General features: G+C 38.1%; 3 protein-coding genes across 4 annotated transcripts; 1 reads left to right on the forward strand and 2 right to left on the reverse strand.

Annotated features, from left to right (window-relative positions):
- Positions 1-28: 28 nt before the first annotated feature.
- cfap300 (cilia and flagella associated protein 300) lies at positions 29-2621 on the reverse strand. Of its 2 annotated transcripts, none has more exons than XR_013327438.1 (8): positions 2169-2199; positions 1876-2002; positions 1681-1762; positions 1509-1572; positions 1276-1433; positions 1031-1203; positions 375-528; positions 29-289 (listed from the first exon to the last, which is right to left on the reverse strand). XR_013327438.1 is itself a non-coding variant. In XM_077724937.1 (8 exons), the coding sequence occupies exons 2-8, from the start codon at positions 1983-1985 to the stop codon at positions 158-160; spliced, it is 786 nt and encodes a 261-aa protein (XP_077581063.1). In that variant the 5' UTR covers positions 1986-2002; positions 2169-2621; the 3' UTR covers positions 29-157. The 2 variants fall into 2 exon arrangements, 1 of the variants encoding a protein (XP_077581063.1); XM_077724937.1 differs by having other exon boundaries at positions 462-528; positions 2169-2621.
- A 1356-nt stretch (positions 2622-3977) lies between these two features.
- Positions 3978-17821, forward strand: ghrhra (growth hormone releasing hormone receptor a). The gene is made up of 13 exons (XM_077724940.1): positions 3978-4221; positions 6835-6943; positions 12637-12744; positions 12853-12953; positions 13030-13127; positions 13706-13838; positions 13904-14057; positions 15283-15343; positions 15406-15475; positions 15558-15652; positions 15948-16077; positions 16151-16192; positions 16758-17821. Exons 1-13 carry the CDS (start codon positions 4147-4149, stop codon positions 16908-16910), a joined length of 1329 nt encoding a protein of 442 aa, XP_077581066.1. The 5' UTR covers positions 3978-4146; the 3' UTR covers positions 16911-17821.
- Positions 4948-13594, reverse strand: LOC144202014 (uncharacterized). The gene is made up of 4 exons (XM_077724939.1): positions 13535-13594; positions 12169-12260; positions 9208-9291; positions 4948-5425 (listed from the first exon to the last, which is right to left on the reverse strand). The coding sequence occupies exons 1-4, from the start codon at positions 13536-13538 to the stop codon at positions 5300-5302; spliced, it is 306 nt and encodes a 101-aa protein (XP_077581065.1). The 5' UTR covers positions 13539-13594; the 3' UTR covers positions 4948-5299.
- Positions 17822-18615: the final 794 nt, after the last annotated feature.

Genomic DNA, 18615 nt, shown 5'->3' on the forward strand with positions numbered 1-18615 from the left:
TTTAAAAAAATCACATTAGACACTATAATGACGTCTTAAAATTCAGTTTATATATTTAAAATATTTACAGAACTCAATACCAGCTACACAACCTCCACACCACAACAATGGAGGCATTAATTTGCTTTAAATGAATAAATTCTAATAATTTGACCTGTCAAAGGGGCAGAAATCCAACCCCGTAAGAGTGAGAGAGTAGCGTCACGAGGCGTTTGAAGGGGTCCACGATCAGGTAAGAAAACATCTGCTCATTTTCCCGTTCTCCCGGGTGGCAATGGCCTGACTCATCCTAAAAGTGGAAAATACACAGAATACAAAGCTACTTTCCGGATTCATCTTAAGGCCTTCCATCCATTTTTTAATATCCTGCCTACCCTCTTCAGGTTTGCAAGTGAGTCCATATCAGCCAATTTGTCGAAAAAGGAAGACTACACTTGGGATTGGCTGCGAGCAAAACTTACATAAACGTTGACTTTGAGTACTGTGGAGATGACACCAATCCTTTTGGTTTCTGGATCCTTTTGAACACTGCAGGGAGAACAGAGATAAATAACTGTTAGTCCCACAGCAAGGCTTGTTATTTTGTCCTTGTACTTTCTCTTAGTTATTAAACTCTCTCTCAAGAATATAATTTTGAGAGCTGGTTTCAACAGTAAACTCTGTCACCATTTGACCGGCAACCAAACGTCCGGGCGACCAAACGTCCGGCCGACCAAAAGTCAGGGCGACCAAACGTCCGGGCGACCAAACCTCCGGGCGCCCAAACGTCCGGGCGACCAACCACCCGGGCGACCAAACGTTCGGGCGACCAAACGTCCGGGCGACCAAACGTCCGGGCGACCAAACGTCCGGGCGACCAAATGTCCGGGAGACCTAACGTCCGGGCGACCAAACGTCCGGGAGACCTAACGTCCGGGCGACCAAACGTCCGGGCGACCAAACGTCCGGGCGACCAAACGTCCGGGCGACCAAACGTCCGAGCACCATTTCTTCACCATACACAACTCGAGTTCTGCACCCGAAACCGTACCCAATGAGCTCTTTGTACATCTTCTTGGTGACGTCTATATAAGGCTGGACGGTATCTTCATACTGATTCAGTTCCCCTCCCAAGCAAAGGTGCTTGAACAGCCGGAAGAGGAACTCCCCTCGCTCAGCGCTTCCCATTACGTGATAGTTCTCAGAGTCTTCATCCTGGAGCATCTGTGGGTAAAAAATAAAGCATTTGATCAGAAAGCAAACCAACACAGCAGTGAAAAAAAAAACAAGGTTAACCTCTCGGAGTTTGTCATAGTCCGGGTAGGTCTCGTGGAAGCATCTGGCGATGTGGCCCGAGGGTGCCACGATGCCACAAGTGTAGATGGGGTCAAATAAATCCATGGAGACACATGTGCAAGGTACGACCTCCACGTTAACTGATGCAATTGGTTTGCCTGCAAGGAGAAATGGGAGTCAGACCTGTAAAAAAGGGCTTATATATTGAGTGACAATGAGATGACAGCACATACTGAGAGATTGCCAGGGCACTGTTTTCTTCAAACTGGATAAAACATTGCTGTCTGTGAAGAAGCACTACAAGGAGAAAGATAAAAATATTAGATTCAGGTTGCTTAAACGTGAGTGACGTCATGGTTTGAAATTGAGTTAAAAGCTTGTTATTGTCATTATACAAATATTTACCAGCGCAAACCTTTCACTGTCGTAAAGATGAAATTTCTGGTCAAAACTGAACATTTGTGCCGAAAGCCTCCCATACATGGACCTAAAATAGAGAAAAGAAAGAAAGTAGCCTAGCTATATTAGCACACCCGCAAGATGGCGACAGAACGAGGTACAATAACGGATTTTTTTTAAAGTGCTCGTTTCAAAGTATACCATTTCATCAACTGAGTAACAGTTTCCTTGTCTTCCAAAAATGAAAACTTCCTGGACGGAGTTTGACGGAAGGTAAAAGTTTGTTCAAAGTCGTTTGTGTCTCCAGACATGTTAGTTTACGGTGTTCCTGAAACGATACAAAGATAGTTTACGTAGAGAAGAGTCACTCTCGCTCACTCAAAAACAGACCAATCGGAAACGAGTATGCTCCACAGTAGCCAATGAGCTCTCGATGTTTGCTACATGCTGGTTGATGAAATTCAAGCGAAGTGAGACCTCTTCTTTTTTCTTACCTTTACGTTTCCTTGACAACGGACGCACATTCAAGAAGCTTCTTTCCTTCAAGGATAAATACATTAAAAAATGCACCACACAAATCAAAATATTACAAAAAACTCATTCCAAAATAAATTGCCCCTACCAAAGCTTTCCATTTAGATACGTCCTTGGTAGAAGTAACAAATTCACAACGACTTTCTGCTTGGCTGGCACAAAGTGAAGTAAATTTTCCAGGCCACTGAGCCAGCATTATTGAAAGTATTCACTATGCATCCTAAATTTACTTTCAAACTTTAGTCTTGTTGGCAGTAATCATTTTTATAAAACCGCTGAGCCGTATAAAGAGGTCGTATCCATTTCCTAGTGTTTTATTGATTAAGGCCGTCACAGACTACCTTGGCTGTTAGCGTAGCTTAAATACCCTAAATTTAATACTCTTGCCTTTGTTTACAAAAAATACCCTCAAAAAACATGTTTTTATGTACTTCTCCCTTTGCAAAAACTATATAGCTACCACCCTTTAAAATGGATGGTTTAAGTAGCTTGTAAATGTACTGATTTGACATTGCAAATGACTAATGAGCTTTAAAATAATTGACATAATAATTGTGAAGAGTTGCTGTAATGGCCGAATGACCTCAGCCTGCCCGCTTTTGTCGGTAAGTCATTAACAGCAGCAAAGCAAGGGCTAATTAATGTCATTTTCTCGTAACCGAGTGTGCGTTGACGCATTAAAGCGAGTCTGCACTGTGTCGTATTGACAGCAGATTATGGTAATCAATCATCTCCCTTAATTAGAGAAATACCTTAAAACTGCACATTATACTAATAAGTATTTGCATGAATAAGTACCCATTTGCAAATACTTTTTTAAGACATTTCAATAGAGCAATGGTGTCAGACATTAATGTCAACTTGATTTCATGTGGGCCGGACTATTTTAGATATAATATTTCGATTTTTTTTATATAAATGGATTAGAAGAAGTGGATTAAAAGCTCTGAATATTTATTTTTTTATAGATTTAAAACAATGTTTATTTTAGATTTTTTTGAATATATTTTTAGATTTTACAAAATGATTTTTGAACTAAAAAAACTGAAAAAATGGATTAAAAAATTACAATGATTTATTTAAAAGGGGGAAAATGTTTGTTTTACTATTGTACTTTTTAAAATATATTTTTAGATTTTACAAAAATAATTTTTGAACTAAAATTGATTAAAAAATGACAATTATAGTTTTAAAGGGGGGGAAAATCAGGGAATTTAATATACATCTATACTATTAATTTTAATTTGATCCTAAAACAGAAAGTCTGCATTCATCATTGACTTTCCCGGACCACACAAAATGATACGGCGGACCAGATTTGGCCCGCGGGCCGCCACTTTAACACCAAACAGAACAAAGCTGCCACTTTCCACAAAAAAATGGAGATAACCCACCTTAACGCGCAAATACACCTCCCTTTACCAAAAACGAGACTTTTCTTAAATTACACATGCGTCAAAAACAGATAAAAATGCTTCCCTTCCCAAAAAAAAAACGCCATTAAAAGTCAACAAAACAACAACGTCGGCCAGCCTAACGATGTCGGAACATTTGCAGGAATCTGTGTGTAGTGGGAGAGACTTTTTTTTTAATGAAGCTAATCAAGTTAGCCGTCTGCTCAATCAAATCAAGGCGATTTGCTCATGTGGACGCATTTGTCCGCGATGTACACGCCTCCGCCGTGTGACCGATGGGCTCATTATTATCGGCGAGGAGACACGTTGTCTTTAAATGTGGTGCGCTGTCTCTCTTGAGATGTTTCTTCACCTGATTCGTAGATCGAGAGAGAGCGAGAGAGCAAGAGAGAGTGAGAGAGTGAGTCGGAGAGATTCAAGTTTTCATCTGGCAGTCATCTATTTTAGGTTGACACAGTGCATATTTCATCGCGGGACTGCACACGGCACCCCATTTTCTAGAAACATCTTCATCTTCAACACAATGAGATCCAAAGGAGGATTATTTGGTAGATTTCAGGATGGATTTCTGCTCTTCTGGTGTATTTTTGTCCCTATGGTAAGTGAGTGAAAGCTTTGTTTTGTTAAGATCGTGATGAGGATTGGCTTTTCTGCGGGTAGATGTATACGTCCTTATTTGTGGGGGTGCTATAAGTGGAGCGTCCGGTTGTGATGGCGTCACTGATGGATGGGGTTGTAGATGTTTAGGAACTTTAAGTCAGAAAAGTGAGGTATGATCGTTTTCAGAGAAAAAGGTTATCTGGAATTGGTTGGTAACTTTTTTTGGGGTCCTAGATGCGTATCTGGCAACTTATATGCGTTTCCAGTTTTTTATCAATTCAAAATTGGGGGTGCCAGATAAAAACTTTTTTACAGGATTTTTTCAAGTATTTTTTTTTTTGTAAAAGCGATCTGGTTTCAGCCATTTTGGCTCTAATCCGGAATATAAAACCAAAACGTCATTGTCGCTAAGATAGTAATCCCTCAATTATCGCGGCTTCAATACATCGCGGGGAATTTTTTTTAGGGTTAATTTTTTTTGTAAGTTTTTAAAAATGTGAAAATTCACCCTGAAACTTGCTTATGATTTTTAAAAATAGTTTTGTAGCATTTTAAGGTCTATTTAAGGTCCATTTATGATTGTCAATAGCAGAAAACGAGTACACTTTGTCCATTTTAAGGTACTTAAAGGTCTATAAAGTACATTTTGGATCATTTCCTAATAATTTTGAGGGATGCATCTTGTTCCTTTGTCAATTCCTTCTGATTTGGGGCCATTTATCGTTTTGTGACATTTTCTATGATTGTCAATAGCAGGGAATGAGTACAGTTTGTCCATTTTATGGTACTTACAGGTCCTTTTCTGCACATTTTGGATCATTTCCTATTCATTCTGAGGGATGCTTCTTGTTTCTTTGTCAGTTCCTGCTGATTTTGGGCCATGAATTTGGCCCGCCGGCCTCGGGTTAGAATCCTCCAGAGGACTTTTGAAATGTCCTTATTGCTCTGGCGTAATAAGCCACAGTGACATCCTTCTTCTGGCTGTCTTCTGCTAACTTTTCAGTACTCTCCATGGTAGCCATCCCTAATGCGTCGTCCTTCACTTTCGACAAGTGTACGATATCAAACATCCTCCCTTAATATATAATAGTTACTTTTTTTCTTCCTGGCGTCGACTGTTTATCAGCAGTTTTCTTTCCATTTGTCCCAAGTGGCTGTCTTTTCCAGTTGATGGTTCTTGTCTTTTTCCGTATTATTCGAAACTGTTCGGAACAAAACCAAAGTAAGCATGACTGTGTTTTTTATTATTATTGATTTTTAAGTCATTTGGGATAAACTACAACACCCCAATGTGGAATAAACGTGTTGAAAATGATTTGATTTGATTGGGCCAATAGCTTCATTGGAAATTATTTAAAATTAAAAGTTATTAATTTGCAATTGTTTTTGGAATTAAGGGTAAAAAAATTTGTTTTTTGTTTTTTTGAGCCCTGTGATTGGCTGGCCACCCATAAAGGGTGTTCCCCAGGTAGGCTCCGGCACCCCCCGCGAGCCTAGTGAGGATAAAGCGGTTCAGAAAATGAGATGAGTGCTGATTATTTCATGTTTATGGTGTCAAATTAAATGTTTATTTTTTTATTTAAAATGCTAGCACCAAGTAAGTAAGAAATATTAGAAAATTATTAACATATTTTTGGAATTATTTATTGAATTGATTTAAATGCTCTTATAGGCATTATATAATTATAATGAGATTTTAATGCTACACAAATAACAACAAACAAATGTTTAAATAAATAATAAATAAATAATAACAATAAATAAGTCATAGAAAATAACATTAAATTGAATTGAATGCATTAAAAAATCTTTGGATTATATATTTTTTCATTCTATGATTTTTTTCACTTCAAAATGTGCATTTTAAAGTCGCATTTAAAAAAAATAATAAATGTATTACCTCATTTTTGACAATCAATCAAATATCAGTATACTAAATGCAATACAGTGGGCGGGGCTAGTGAGTAAGCGCCAATTTACATAAATGTTAAAAAAAGATCACAAATCCCTTGTTTTAAGATAAAAGACTATCTTAAGGTCATTTGTAATGTCATTCCAACTTTTCCATCTTTTCCATCCCATAATTTGTTCATAACGTCACCCGGTTTTGCAATAATTCATCTCTCGTCGTCATGCATTTCAATCTTTAACTAAAGCTCCTTCAATCTATTCCCTTTAGCTCTCTTTAATTTCTCCCTTCCAGCGTCGCTTCTCCCCAAGTCAGGATTTAGAAGACTTTGACTGCGCTCACTTGCAATTAAATAATATAAAATAATATAAAATAATGTTCCTGGCGTCTGTATTGCATAACACAAAAACAGCGGTGGTGTCTTTTTCTACATTAATGGCTTTCCACTTCATTTCAAATGCAGGATAATGAATTGAAGTAGGAGTAAATTGATCTTGGATATGGGACATTAAATTCTTAATCCAGTGTATTATGGTACAGTAAAACGTATGTTTGTGTCTCCTGTGGCTTGTTTCGTGTTGTGACAGCTTCCAGGAAAATATTCATCATTTGAGTGATGTGTTTGTGTGTGTGTGTGTGTGTGTGTGTGTGTGTGTGTGTGTTTGTGTGTGGCTGATATTGGATTTGTTATCATATTTTCAGACGGAATGCATCCACCCGGACTGCGCCATCGTTGCGCAGCACCTGAGGGCCCGTGACATTTGTAACCAGGCGAGAAGCAGAGAAGTTCACAACCAGACGGCGCACAGCGGTGGGTTGTTTTCTTGCTTTGCTCGTCATACTTTGCACGCAAAGGCACATTCAAGGCCAGCTATGGTACACTGGACTGCGGGGGTGGCCAACTCAGACTGTACTTTATTTTGGGACTCAAAAGTTAACTTAATGGCTGCCGTCGACGTCCAATCCAATTTGACTTAGAGGGGCGGGTGGACATTTGTCAATGCCACTTTGTGTACCTGACTACTTATCTATGTTGACGACTTCTCTATGTTGACTACCCATCTACCTTGACTACTTATCTACCTTGACTACTTATCTACCTTGACTACTTATCTACGTTGACTACTTATCTATGTTGACTACTTATCTATGTTGACTACTTATCTATGTTGACGACTTCTCTATGTTGACTACCCATCTACCTTGACTACTTATCTATGTTGACTACTTATCTATGTTGGCTACTTATCTATGCCGACTATTTGTATATGCTGACTACTTATGTATGTTGACGACTTATCTATGTTGACTACTTATCTATGTTGACTACTTATCTATGTTGGCTACTTAATTATGTTGGCTACTTATCTATGTTGGCTACTTATCTATGTTGGCTACTTATCTATGTTGGCTACTTATCTATGTTGGCTACTTATCTATGCTGACTACTTATCTATGCTGACTACTTATATATGATGACTACTTATAGAGCACTTATGTATGTTGACGACTTATCTATGTTGACTACTTTTGTACATTGACTACTTATATATATTGACTACTTATATATTGGCTACTTATATATTGGCTACTTATATGTTGGCTACTTATATGTTGGCTACTTATCTATGTTGACTACTTATCTATGTTGACTACTTATTTATGTTGACTACTTATCTATGTTGACTACATATCTACATCGACTACCTATCTACGTCAACTACTTACCTACATTGAATACTTACCTACATTGACTATTTATCAACATGGACTACTTATCTATGTTGACTACTGGGATCTATTCTAAGGCCCAGCAAAAGCTAATTATGAAACAACTACCAATTTTCCAATTAGCTTAGCAGAAAATGAGCTAAACGACACAATACAACACCCCCCCCCCCCCCCCAACGATTTTATTCACAATAAACCTTTCCTTTCCTTCAGGGAGGCTATGACAGGCCTTTTTCGTCACATCATCACAAAGAGACAAACTTTAGCGTTTGGGCCAGTCATTTGATGTAAATTAGCCATGATGACAGGCAACAATGGGGCGACACCAGAATCCGGGCGCCGCTCATTACGCAGATAAATGTCATGTGATGAAGTTGACTGTCAAAGCCAGCGTGTTAGCGTGTCCGTTTGCGTTACGTCTAACGGGCAGGTGCGGAAAACGTTTTTAAGAGGGAAATCATGGCGTCTAGTGGCGGGGCCATGACGTTAAACTAGCTTTGTGCGTTGTTGTTTTTTTTAGGGTATCACACTTTGCATATAAGAACAAATTTATCCATAGCTGTCAAAGTTATTAGGTTTAACCAATTAACCAATTTGTTATAATAGTCACCGGGTAGAATAGCTTGTATCTTGCTAGCTTTAGTCTTTTGTTTGCGTTGTCTACGTGTTCTATACAAAGTTCTATACAATGTTGTCTACGTGTTCTATACAAAGTTCTACACAATGTTCTATGTTGTCTCTTATGCTAATTAATAGCAATAAACTGGGTTATTTCCCTCCGAAAAAAGCAATTATGTTCTTTTTTAGCCGAGTCAAGTGTGGATTAGCCTGATTTGTAATCTAACGCTAGTTTTGCTGTTCTTGTTGACATTTGCGGCTGTTTATGCATATTTTTTTTAGCAGAGTCAAGTGTGGATTAGCCTGATTTGTAATCTAGCGATACTGTTGTTGTCGTTGTTGACATTTAAGAAGGGTGTATCATTGTACAGGATTTAATATTGTTACATCTAAGCTTTAGCTAGCTTCTTATGATAGGTCTAGTATTCTATTAGATATGTTTTGGCATTTGTTGTGGGTATAAATGCTGTTCTGGGTCATCATCGTCATCAGAATGCTCTCCCCTGGGGGTCCAAAGCTATTCCAAAAGAGCGCCGCTAATCCTAAATAAGGTGACATTCAAGTGGATAAACGTTTTACGAACTACAAAAAAACGAAAGAAAAGCTTTGTTGCTACAAAAAAAAATGTTGGAGTGCTTTTAAACCAGATTTTGTCAGACTTCCAGTGGGAAATCATATGGTTTATATTCTTAACTTGGATTCTGGGGAAATAAAAGAAGGTCTTACCATAAGTTTGGAGGCATCTTGATAAAGGTGAAGTGATGTTGCATCATGGGACGGCGCCTCGTTCTTTCTTTGGCTCAGTCGGGTCTAAAAATGGAAATGTGGATGTTGTTAAGCTTCTAAAAGCTTTTTTTTCTTTTCTTGGGTAGCTCAAAGTGATACAATTCATGAATGAAACAGGCCGGCGTGTGTGTTTATTGGAAAAGTAGAATCCAATCAAATGGGACTTTAGCTTGAAGCTCTTTTAAGGCTGATTTGTTAGCCGCAACCTGGAACGCGTGGCTATTGATTTTTTAAAAGGGTACACAAGAACGTCTAAAGTTGAATAAAAGAGGTCGTCATGTGACGTTAAAATTGATTTTATCGTCTTTGGTGGCAGTCAATACGTTCATATTCACTATCCGGAATCGAACCCTCGATCTAAAGGCTGTGAGGCAAAAGAATTAACCACCTATCCACCGTGCTGCCAGATTATTTTAAACATTATAACAAAAATATAACATTAAATAAATGTTAATGTTAAACAAGATAGTGTTCAGAACATAAACTACCAAAAATGTAATCACGGGATAGATTAATTACAAATTTAATGTTACTTACAATTGACATTGTGCTGCTCCTTTTGCGGTTCTCACCGTGGCCACCAGGGGGCAGACTAACAGTGGACTCGATAAACGGTGGTAATGTTTGTTATTTTTCACAAACACACACACACACACACATGTTGGCATTAGAGTTAAAAGTTTGCCGGCAGACATTTTAGCCAGTTGCATTTTAGCCAGTTGCATTTTAGCCAGTTGCACACCAACAACCAATGACTGACCCTCATTTTAGTGACCTAGTAAAGCAGTGAGCCATCGTAATTTAAAAAATGCGATGTAGCCTTTTATTAATGTTATTACTAATGCTTGTGGACACGTGGCATGATTCCAGTATTAATATCATTTAGAATGATCTATTTTGAAGCATTTTTTTGCTGCATTTGGCTGGCCACCAATTTAGAATACATATACATACACATATATATTTCTGTAATATCCGTTAATAGAGGACAACTAATTAATAACAATAAAATGTAAATAATGTTTTTAAATAAAAATTATTTGTTTCACATCTAATTAAATTAGCATAGAGCAGCACATAAGAATAAAATATGATACTACAAATAAATAACGGTGTCAAACCTACGGCATGCGGGCTGGAAGCGGCCCGATCCATTCATGAATGTGGCCCACAAATCAAAATAAATGAATAACAAAAATTCAAAACAATAACAATAATACAATCAATAATGTTAGTAAGTGAGCGCCCTATTAATTATATTTCCAAACCTATCATTATTAAGTATAAATATCCCTCACCTGAGTGTAGATTGTCATGCTAATTGGACTAAAAAAAAACATTGATTTAAGTGACATTTTTGCACACACGAATCTGTCGCCAAATCTAAAATTTAGTCTGGAATGATTCCAGTTTCTCGCTGTGCCCTTTTCGACGGGAGGCCTGGGAGGCGACTCGCCGCCACGCCACGCCACGCTGACGTCACGTAGGCGGACGGACAAAAAAATAGTAGAAATAGGAGAAGTTTAAGGGAAGTAAGAGTGCAACTGAGGCTCAGCCCCATTGACATCCATAGCCGTCTCATTCCATTTAAATCAGGAGAACTTGCTTGGCAAGGAATGGTCGCTAACAGCCAAAGGGCGCCTGTCAACATTTCTTGGCTAACTTAGTCAAATGTTACATTTTGGTTGCATCAGGAGTGAAAACTGCATTTAATAAAAATGAAATAAATACATAAAAAAATAAAATATTTGAGTGCTTTGAATTGTACATTTTAACATAAATAAAAAAATTAAATACTAGATAATTTAAAATATTACATTGGATAACCTAATTCATCTCTTATTAGGGAAATTTAATATTAGAATTTAATATATATAGTAAATAGGCGACGCGGTGGTTGAGTGGTTGGTGTGACGGGCTCGCAGTTTTAAGGTCCTGGGTTCGAACCCAGGTGGGTCCTCATTGTGTGGCGTTTGCATGTTCTTCCTGGGCTTGTGTGGGTTTTTTTCTGGGTACTCCAGTTACCTCTCACATCCCCAAAAATATGCATGCTAGGCTAAGTTAGCATTCTAAATAGCCTCTAGCTATAAGTGATTGGTTGTTATTCTCCTCCTGGCCTGCGATTGGTTGGCCACTAATTCAGGGTGTACCCCTGACTGGTGCTCAAAGTTAGCTTGGATAGGCTGCGGCACCCCCTGCGACCCCTTGTGTGGATGAGCGGTTTGGAAAATGAATGAAAAAAAAATCAATGTGAGGTCAATTAACCTCAGTTGACTTTTGACAGGAGATAGATTGCTCTTTTGTGACTGGAAATTGGATGAACTATGATCAATTTATGGAAGAAGAAAATTAATTTTCAGTCAAACGGAAAAATGAATTCCGCCGCTCGAAAGAGGGCAGAGGTCTTTGAATAAAAAAAAAAAAGTAAAGCGTGACTGAATTAATGAAATAAAGAAGTCCACAATCATTGCATTACATTGTGAACTTGTCAAAGTAAGGATTTTCATCTTCTATTTTCACATTTTTGTCTTTTATTAAGACCATATTTACAGTTTTGAAACCTTCCTGTTCCTCCTGGCTAAAATATACGTGGGTAAGGTTGACATTTTTTGGGTGACATTTGCTTCCTGAGCAACTGTCTCTTGTGGTTAATGTTATGGATATTTCATTTTGGTGTCATTAGTAACAAGCATTGTGATTGGCTCGATTCGGGGGGTGGTTTTTGCTTTGGGCAATGTGGGCGACTGCCTAGGGTGCAAGTTATTTAGGGGTGCACAGGGTTTTTTTTTTTTTTTTTTTGAATGTCCAATTATTTTTGGAAGGAATCGGGTTGTGTCAAATTCACTTTTATTTTTTGGCCCAAAAGGTTTACTGAGTTCTCGAGATGTTTTTTTTTTTTACCTCGTTTCCTGGTCGGCGGTCCCAGCTGACGCTTGTTACGTAAAAGGCTCTTCTGAAACACCCATCCGTGGAAAGTCCAGATTTGGAAGACACTTTTAGAAAGAAGAATGAGAGAAAGAGTTTTTTAGTCGTTTTTGGCGGCTGGAATCTGTCAAATTGTTTGACAAAGTCAAGACCAATGTGACAAAATGATTTAAAGCTTGTGACTGGGAACATTTAAAAAAAAACTGGAGCTGTTTGGTTTTGTTTTTTTATGGGTTTTTGTCGTCCTCGGACGTTTGGTCGCCCCGGACGTTTGGTCGCCCCGGACGTTTGGTCGCCCCGGACGTTTGGTCGCCCGGGACGTTTGGTCGCCCGGGACGTTTGGTCGCCCGGGACGTTTGGTCGCCCCGGACGTTTGGTCGCCCCGGACGTTTGGTCCCCCCGGACGTTTGGTAATGGAAAAGCTTTTTTTCTGATTGGTCCCAGGTTGCCAGACGGAGTGGGACGAAATCGGATGTTGGTTGAAAGCCGACGTTGGTCAGGTGGTCAATGTGTCCTGCTCGGATGTCTTCCACCATTTTTCCAGCGGTCACGGTTAGTGAATCAATGCGTAGCTTCCATCTTGGATGTCATATTTAAAAGAAAAACAGTTTCGGGGAAATAGAAATTGAATTTGAAGTCCATTATTTTGGATCTTTTTAGGCTTGGTTTCCAGGAACTGCACGGCCAATGGCTGGTCCGATATCTATCCGTCTTACGAGGACGTCTGCGCGTTTCTGGACGATGGCGGCCCGGAAACGGAGGTGAGTTATACCCCCGCCTTCTTATTTGGAAAGAATAGGAATATGGATACTTTTCTATATTGTTTCCCATTTGCAGACCAGTTACCTGTCCACATTCAGACAGGTGTACACGGTGGGCTATGCTACATCGCTCGTCTCCCTTTTAACGGCCATTGCCGTGTTCGCTGCCTTCAGGTAATTAAAAAAAATGGAATTGAGAGTTTTGGTTGTGAGCAAAATTGTATATTTTTTTACTTAGAGCCCAAAGCCTAAAATATGTTTTTTTTAAAGTCCCTTTTTATGCTAATTATAGATTTTAGCTAGGTAGAGAATAGTCTATTTTTTAATTATTTTTCATTAAAAAAAAGGTCATATTTCCATGATTTCAGTTCTTGGTTAACTCAAGAATTTTCAAAATAAAATAAATGAATTATATCTCCATGTTAATAAAATATTTTTGAATCTTTTCTTATCATTTTTTTAAAAAACTATTGAAAACATTTTAACATTAAAAACATAAAAAACATATTTTTTTTCATTTCCAAATATTTTTTCTAAAACCACAATAAAAAAATAATAAAAATAAAACTAATAATGCTTACCCATTCCACTCCAGATTTTTTTATGGTAAGGAACACCTGAAAAAAACAAAAACGTTGAATTTAGACTTCACATATATTTTAAAAAATCAGATTCAGTTCTATAAAAAATCCTGTCTAAATGCCATTTGTTACTCACCCCCCAAAAAACGATTGGTCTCTTTCTATGAGCAGGAAATTCCACTGTACCAGAAACTACATCCACATCAACTTATTCTCCTCATTCGTGTTGAGGGCCAGCGCCGTTTTCGTCAAAGACGCCGTGCTGTTCGCCGACGAAACGTTGGACCACTGCTCCGTGTCCACGGTGAGTCCCGCCCACCGACGGCCGGGGACGTCCAAAAACCAAACGGAGCGGCTTCCTATCGTCAGACGGCGTGCAAGTCGGCCGTGGCCTTCTTCCAGTTCAGCATCCTGGCCAATTACTTTTGGCTCTTGGTGGAGGGCATCTACTTGCAGACCCTGCTGGCCCTCACCTTTGTCTCCCAGAGGATATACTTCTGGTGGTACATCCTGATTGGATGGGGTGAGTATTTGGAGTTAATCAAGGTCTCCGTTTCCATCCCCTTTGGGGGCGGAGTCTCTTTATCTTGCTGGCCATGGTTGAAGGACGAGTGGAGTACTGCTTTTGTGTTCCACTTTTGCCTGTAGAATTCAAAGGTTTTTTTTATTTTTTAGTGCATTTGATAGATTTGTACATTATACTCTTTTGTTTGTTGGAAATTTGAGTGTTTAATTGATGTGTAAAAATCAGTGAAAGTGGGAGCTTAAAGTTTGTAGGGTAATTGAGTGTTTTGGGACATTGAACTACTAAACATAACCCAAATAATAGCTTGATGTGTATGAATATCACATTTTGGGTCATTTAAGGCAAAATATTAACATTTGGAGGACATTTCTATATCTCTCAATACACTTGTGTATATGTATTTGTATATTTACTATTATGTATGTGTGTATGTATGTGTATACGTCTGTGTGTACATGTATATGTATGTGTGTAAATGTATATGTATGTGTATATGTATATACATGTGTACATGTATATGTATGTGTGTACATGTATATGTATTTGTACATGTATATATATGTATGTGTGTACATGTATATGTATGTGTGTACATGTACATGTATTTGTATATGTACATGTATATGTATGTGTGTACATGTATATGTATTTGTATATGTATATGTGTGTGTACATGTATATGTATGTGTGTACATGTATATGTATTTGTATATGTATATGTGTGTGTACATGTATATGTATGTGTATATGTATGTGTATATGTATGTGTATATGTATGTGTATATGTATGTGTATATGTATGTGTATATGTATGTGTATATGTATGTGTATATGTATGTGTATATGTATGTGTATATGTATGTGTATATGTATGTGTATATGTATGTGTATATGTATGTGTATATGTATGTGTATATGTATGTGTATATGTATGTGTATATGTATGTGTATATGTATGTGTATATGTATGTGTGTATGTATGTGTATATGTATGTGTATATGTATGTGTATATGTATGTGTATATGTATGTGTATATGTATGTGTATATGTATGTGTATACATGTATATATGTGTGTACATGTGTATGTATGTGTGAACATGTATATGTAAGTGTATATGTATGTGTGTACATGTATATGTTAATGTATATGTATGTGTGTACATGTATATGTATGTGTATTTTGCTTGCGATTTGTCTGTAAAAGTGTCCATCTGTTCCAGGAGTCCCTTCGATAATTCTGGTCCTTTGGGTGCTGACTAGATTCTTCTACGACGACAGAGGGTACGTTTGCGGCGTGTGATTAGATTTGGCCCGCTTCTCATGTTTTGAACCTTTGCAACTAGTTGCTGGGATGACACCGACAATGTTGCCATTTGGTGGATTATCAAGGGCCCAATAACGGCTTCCTTACTGGTGAGTACTTCGAGTGCGCCAAAAAACGGCGGCGGCGGCGAGGCCTGGAATAAAAGCGCTGTGCCGTAACCAACCCCGCCAGATCAACATCGCCATCTTTATCAACGTGATCCGCATCCTGGTGCAGAAACTCACATCGTCCGCCATGTCTGGAAACCACGAGGGCGGACATTTTATGTGAGTCATGAACAGTTTTTCCAGATAGCTTTAGCTTGAAAAAACAACATAACACAGAAAAGAAAACATTTAAAAGTCGTACTTGTGTATTGGCTACTATGAAAAAACTGCGACTTATAGTCCAGAGAATACGCCAAGACTTCAAAAATAGTATGAAATCCTTTAAATAGATTTTAGAATTGTTCAAAAATAGGTCATCCATGGGTTGAATTGCTATGGCGAGTAAAATTTGAATTTTGATGTGACTTTTTGGTTTAAAAAGTCTTATTTTTTTTGTCTTTTGGCTTTTTTTCAGGAAGCTGGCCAAGTCTACACTCTTCCTGATCCCGTTGTTCGGGATGCATTACACCGTTTTTGCCTTCCTGCCTGAAAACACGGGTGTGGCGGCTCGCCTCTACATCGAATTGGGCCTGGGCTCCTTCCAAGTAGTTGATTTATTTTTTGGACTTGTTGTCAATGGCGGCCATTTAATGATTGACATGTTTTTTTTTCTTTCAGGGTTTTGTAGTGGCTCTGCTTTACTGTTTCATGAACGGAGAGGTAAACCACTTTGAATCAATTGGATGATATAGTATGAATATTACAAAAAGTACCGGGGTTAGGGTTACGGTGTGTTTAAATACAAAATGGTTATGGTTAGGGCTAGGGTTAGGGCTAGGGTTAGGATGTGTTTAAATACAAAATGGTTAGGGTTAGGGCTAGGGTTAGGATGTGTTTAAATACAAAATGGTTAGGGTTAGGGCTAGGGTTAGGATGTGTTTAAATACAAAATGGTTATGGTTAGGGCTAGGATTAGGGCTAGGGTTAGGATGTGTTTAAATACAAAATGGTTAGGGCTTGGGCTAGGGTTAGGATGTGTTTAAATACAAAATGGTTAGGGTTAGCTTTAGGGTTAGGATGTGTTTAAATATAAAATGGTTAGGGCTAGGATGTGTTTAAATACAAAAATGTTAGGGTTAGGGCTAGGGTTAGGGTGTGTTTAAATACAAAATAGTTAGGTTTAGGGTTAGGGCTAGGGGTTAGGGTGTGTTTAAATACAAAATGGTTTGGACTTTGACAGCAAGTGGTGTGTAAATGTTGCATACTCACTCACATTGGCCGGCAGGTGCAGGCGGAGCTTCGGAGACGTTTGTGGAAGTGGAAATGTCCTCACCAAAGTGGGCGCACTCCAGCCAAGCCCAGCCTCAGTCAGGTCAGTATGGGAGCCCGTGGGGGTCTACGCCGTCCCCCTTCCACCGGAATCGTCTCCACTGTGTGACGCAAAGAACGTGAGACAAAAGACGGGACATCATTTCCACTTGACTTGACTGATATTAGCTGTACTGAGCCTTTAAACCGCCATTTTTTTCAGCATTTCATGCAGCCAATCACCATTTTTTTCATTTATTGTATTATTTTAATGTTAGCAAGTCCACCAGACACTGAGTGTTTAGGGGAGGCTCCGCCCCTTTTGCCATACTTAGCAAGGATAGGCTGAAGCACCCCCGCAAACCTTGTGAGGATAAACGGTTTGGACAATGAATGAATGAAATAATATATAATATATATACAATACTTCATCATTTATTTTTTGAACCGGCTTATTCTCATAAGGCTCGCGGGGGGTGCCGGAGCCTATCCCAGCTAACTATAAACACCCTGAATTGGTGGTCTGTCAATCATAGTGCACAACCAATCACAGCTTGGGGAAAATTAGCATTTAATTAGCTAGCTTAGCATGTTTTGGGGATGTGGGAGTAAACTGGAGTACCCAGAGAAAACCCACACAAGCCCAGGGAAAGAACAGGCAAACCCTACTCACCTGGGATCGAACCGAGAACCGTGAGGCCGCCAGCGTCATTTTTTTTCAGCCAAATTTGATGTAGCTAAGTTTTTTTGATCATATTTCACAATGGCATTTATCAATGTTTTGTTTATTTAATGTATTTATTTCATTTTTAACCAATGTATACATTTCCTAATGTGTGCGTCTACATTTTTACGTCGTCCCTAAATATGTAAAATAATTTTATCTGCACTCAGCGAGTTAACAAGTATAAAAATGTGGGTAAACTGAGCATTTGTCTTATAATACTGGAGTGTCTTATTGTATAATTATTCGGGTTTCACACTTTTTTAGTTCCTGTATTATACCGTTTTTATTAAGATACACTGACTTGATGTTTTATGTTTTTTTTTACTTCAACTATTTCCACTGTTGATGTGGACTTAGTAAATAAAATGTATAAGGTAAAAATTTCCGTTATAAATGGAAAAATGAGCAATTATTTGTTTATGTTTGCATATTTCAAACTTCCTTAACTGTAAATCTGTTTTAATCATTTTGAACAAATTTCTGGGAATTGTAAACATTTACTAAACACTAGAGAATATTATGACATTTATTGATGTGTTAAAAGCCAAATTTAAAAAATGAAATAGAAGTATAACCTTCTAAATGGTATTTTTTAAAGGGAGAAAAAAAGCCTTACTGTAACTGGTCATTTTTTGAACAAATAAAAGCCTTACTATACTTGGTCTATTTTTTTTAAAGCCTTACTATACACGGCCATTTTTTGTTGTTGAAGTCTTACTATACACGATCATTTTTTTTACGAATAAAAGTCTTACTCTACCTTATTTTTTAAGGAAAAAGCCTTACTGTAACTGGTCATTTTTTGAACAAATAAAAGCATTACTATATCTATTTTTTTAAGGAAAAAAAGCCTTACTAAACATAATCCATTTCTTTGTAAATAAAAGGGATTACTTTGTTCCCTTGTATGACAAACTGACTGTGATTTTTAAACTTTTTGGGGGAATGTGCAATAACATAAAACTTCCATAAAATTATTAAAATAACAAAGAAGAAAAGCAAACCTTACCAGGCAGGGAGAGGCGGGGAAATGAGGAGAAGCACACGGAAACAACACGTGGGTGGGTAGGCACACAAGAGCATCCTAGCAGGACCCAAAAACATGCAG

This window comes from Stigmatopora nigra, chromosome 9 (genome assembly GCF_051989575.1).
Source record: "Stigmatopora nigra isolate UIUO_SnigA chromosome 9, RoL_Snig_1.1, whole genome shotgun sequence".
NCBI lineage: Eukaryota > Metazoa > Chordata > Actinopteri > Syngnathiformes > Syngnathidae > Stigmatopora > Stigmatopora nigra.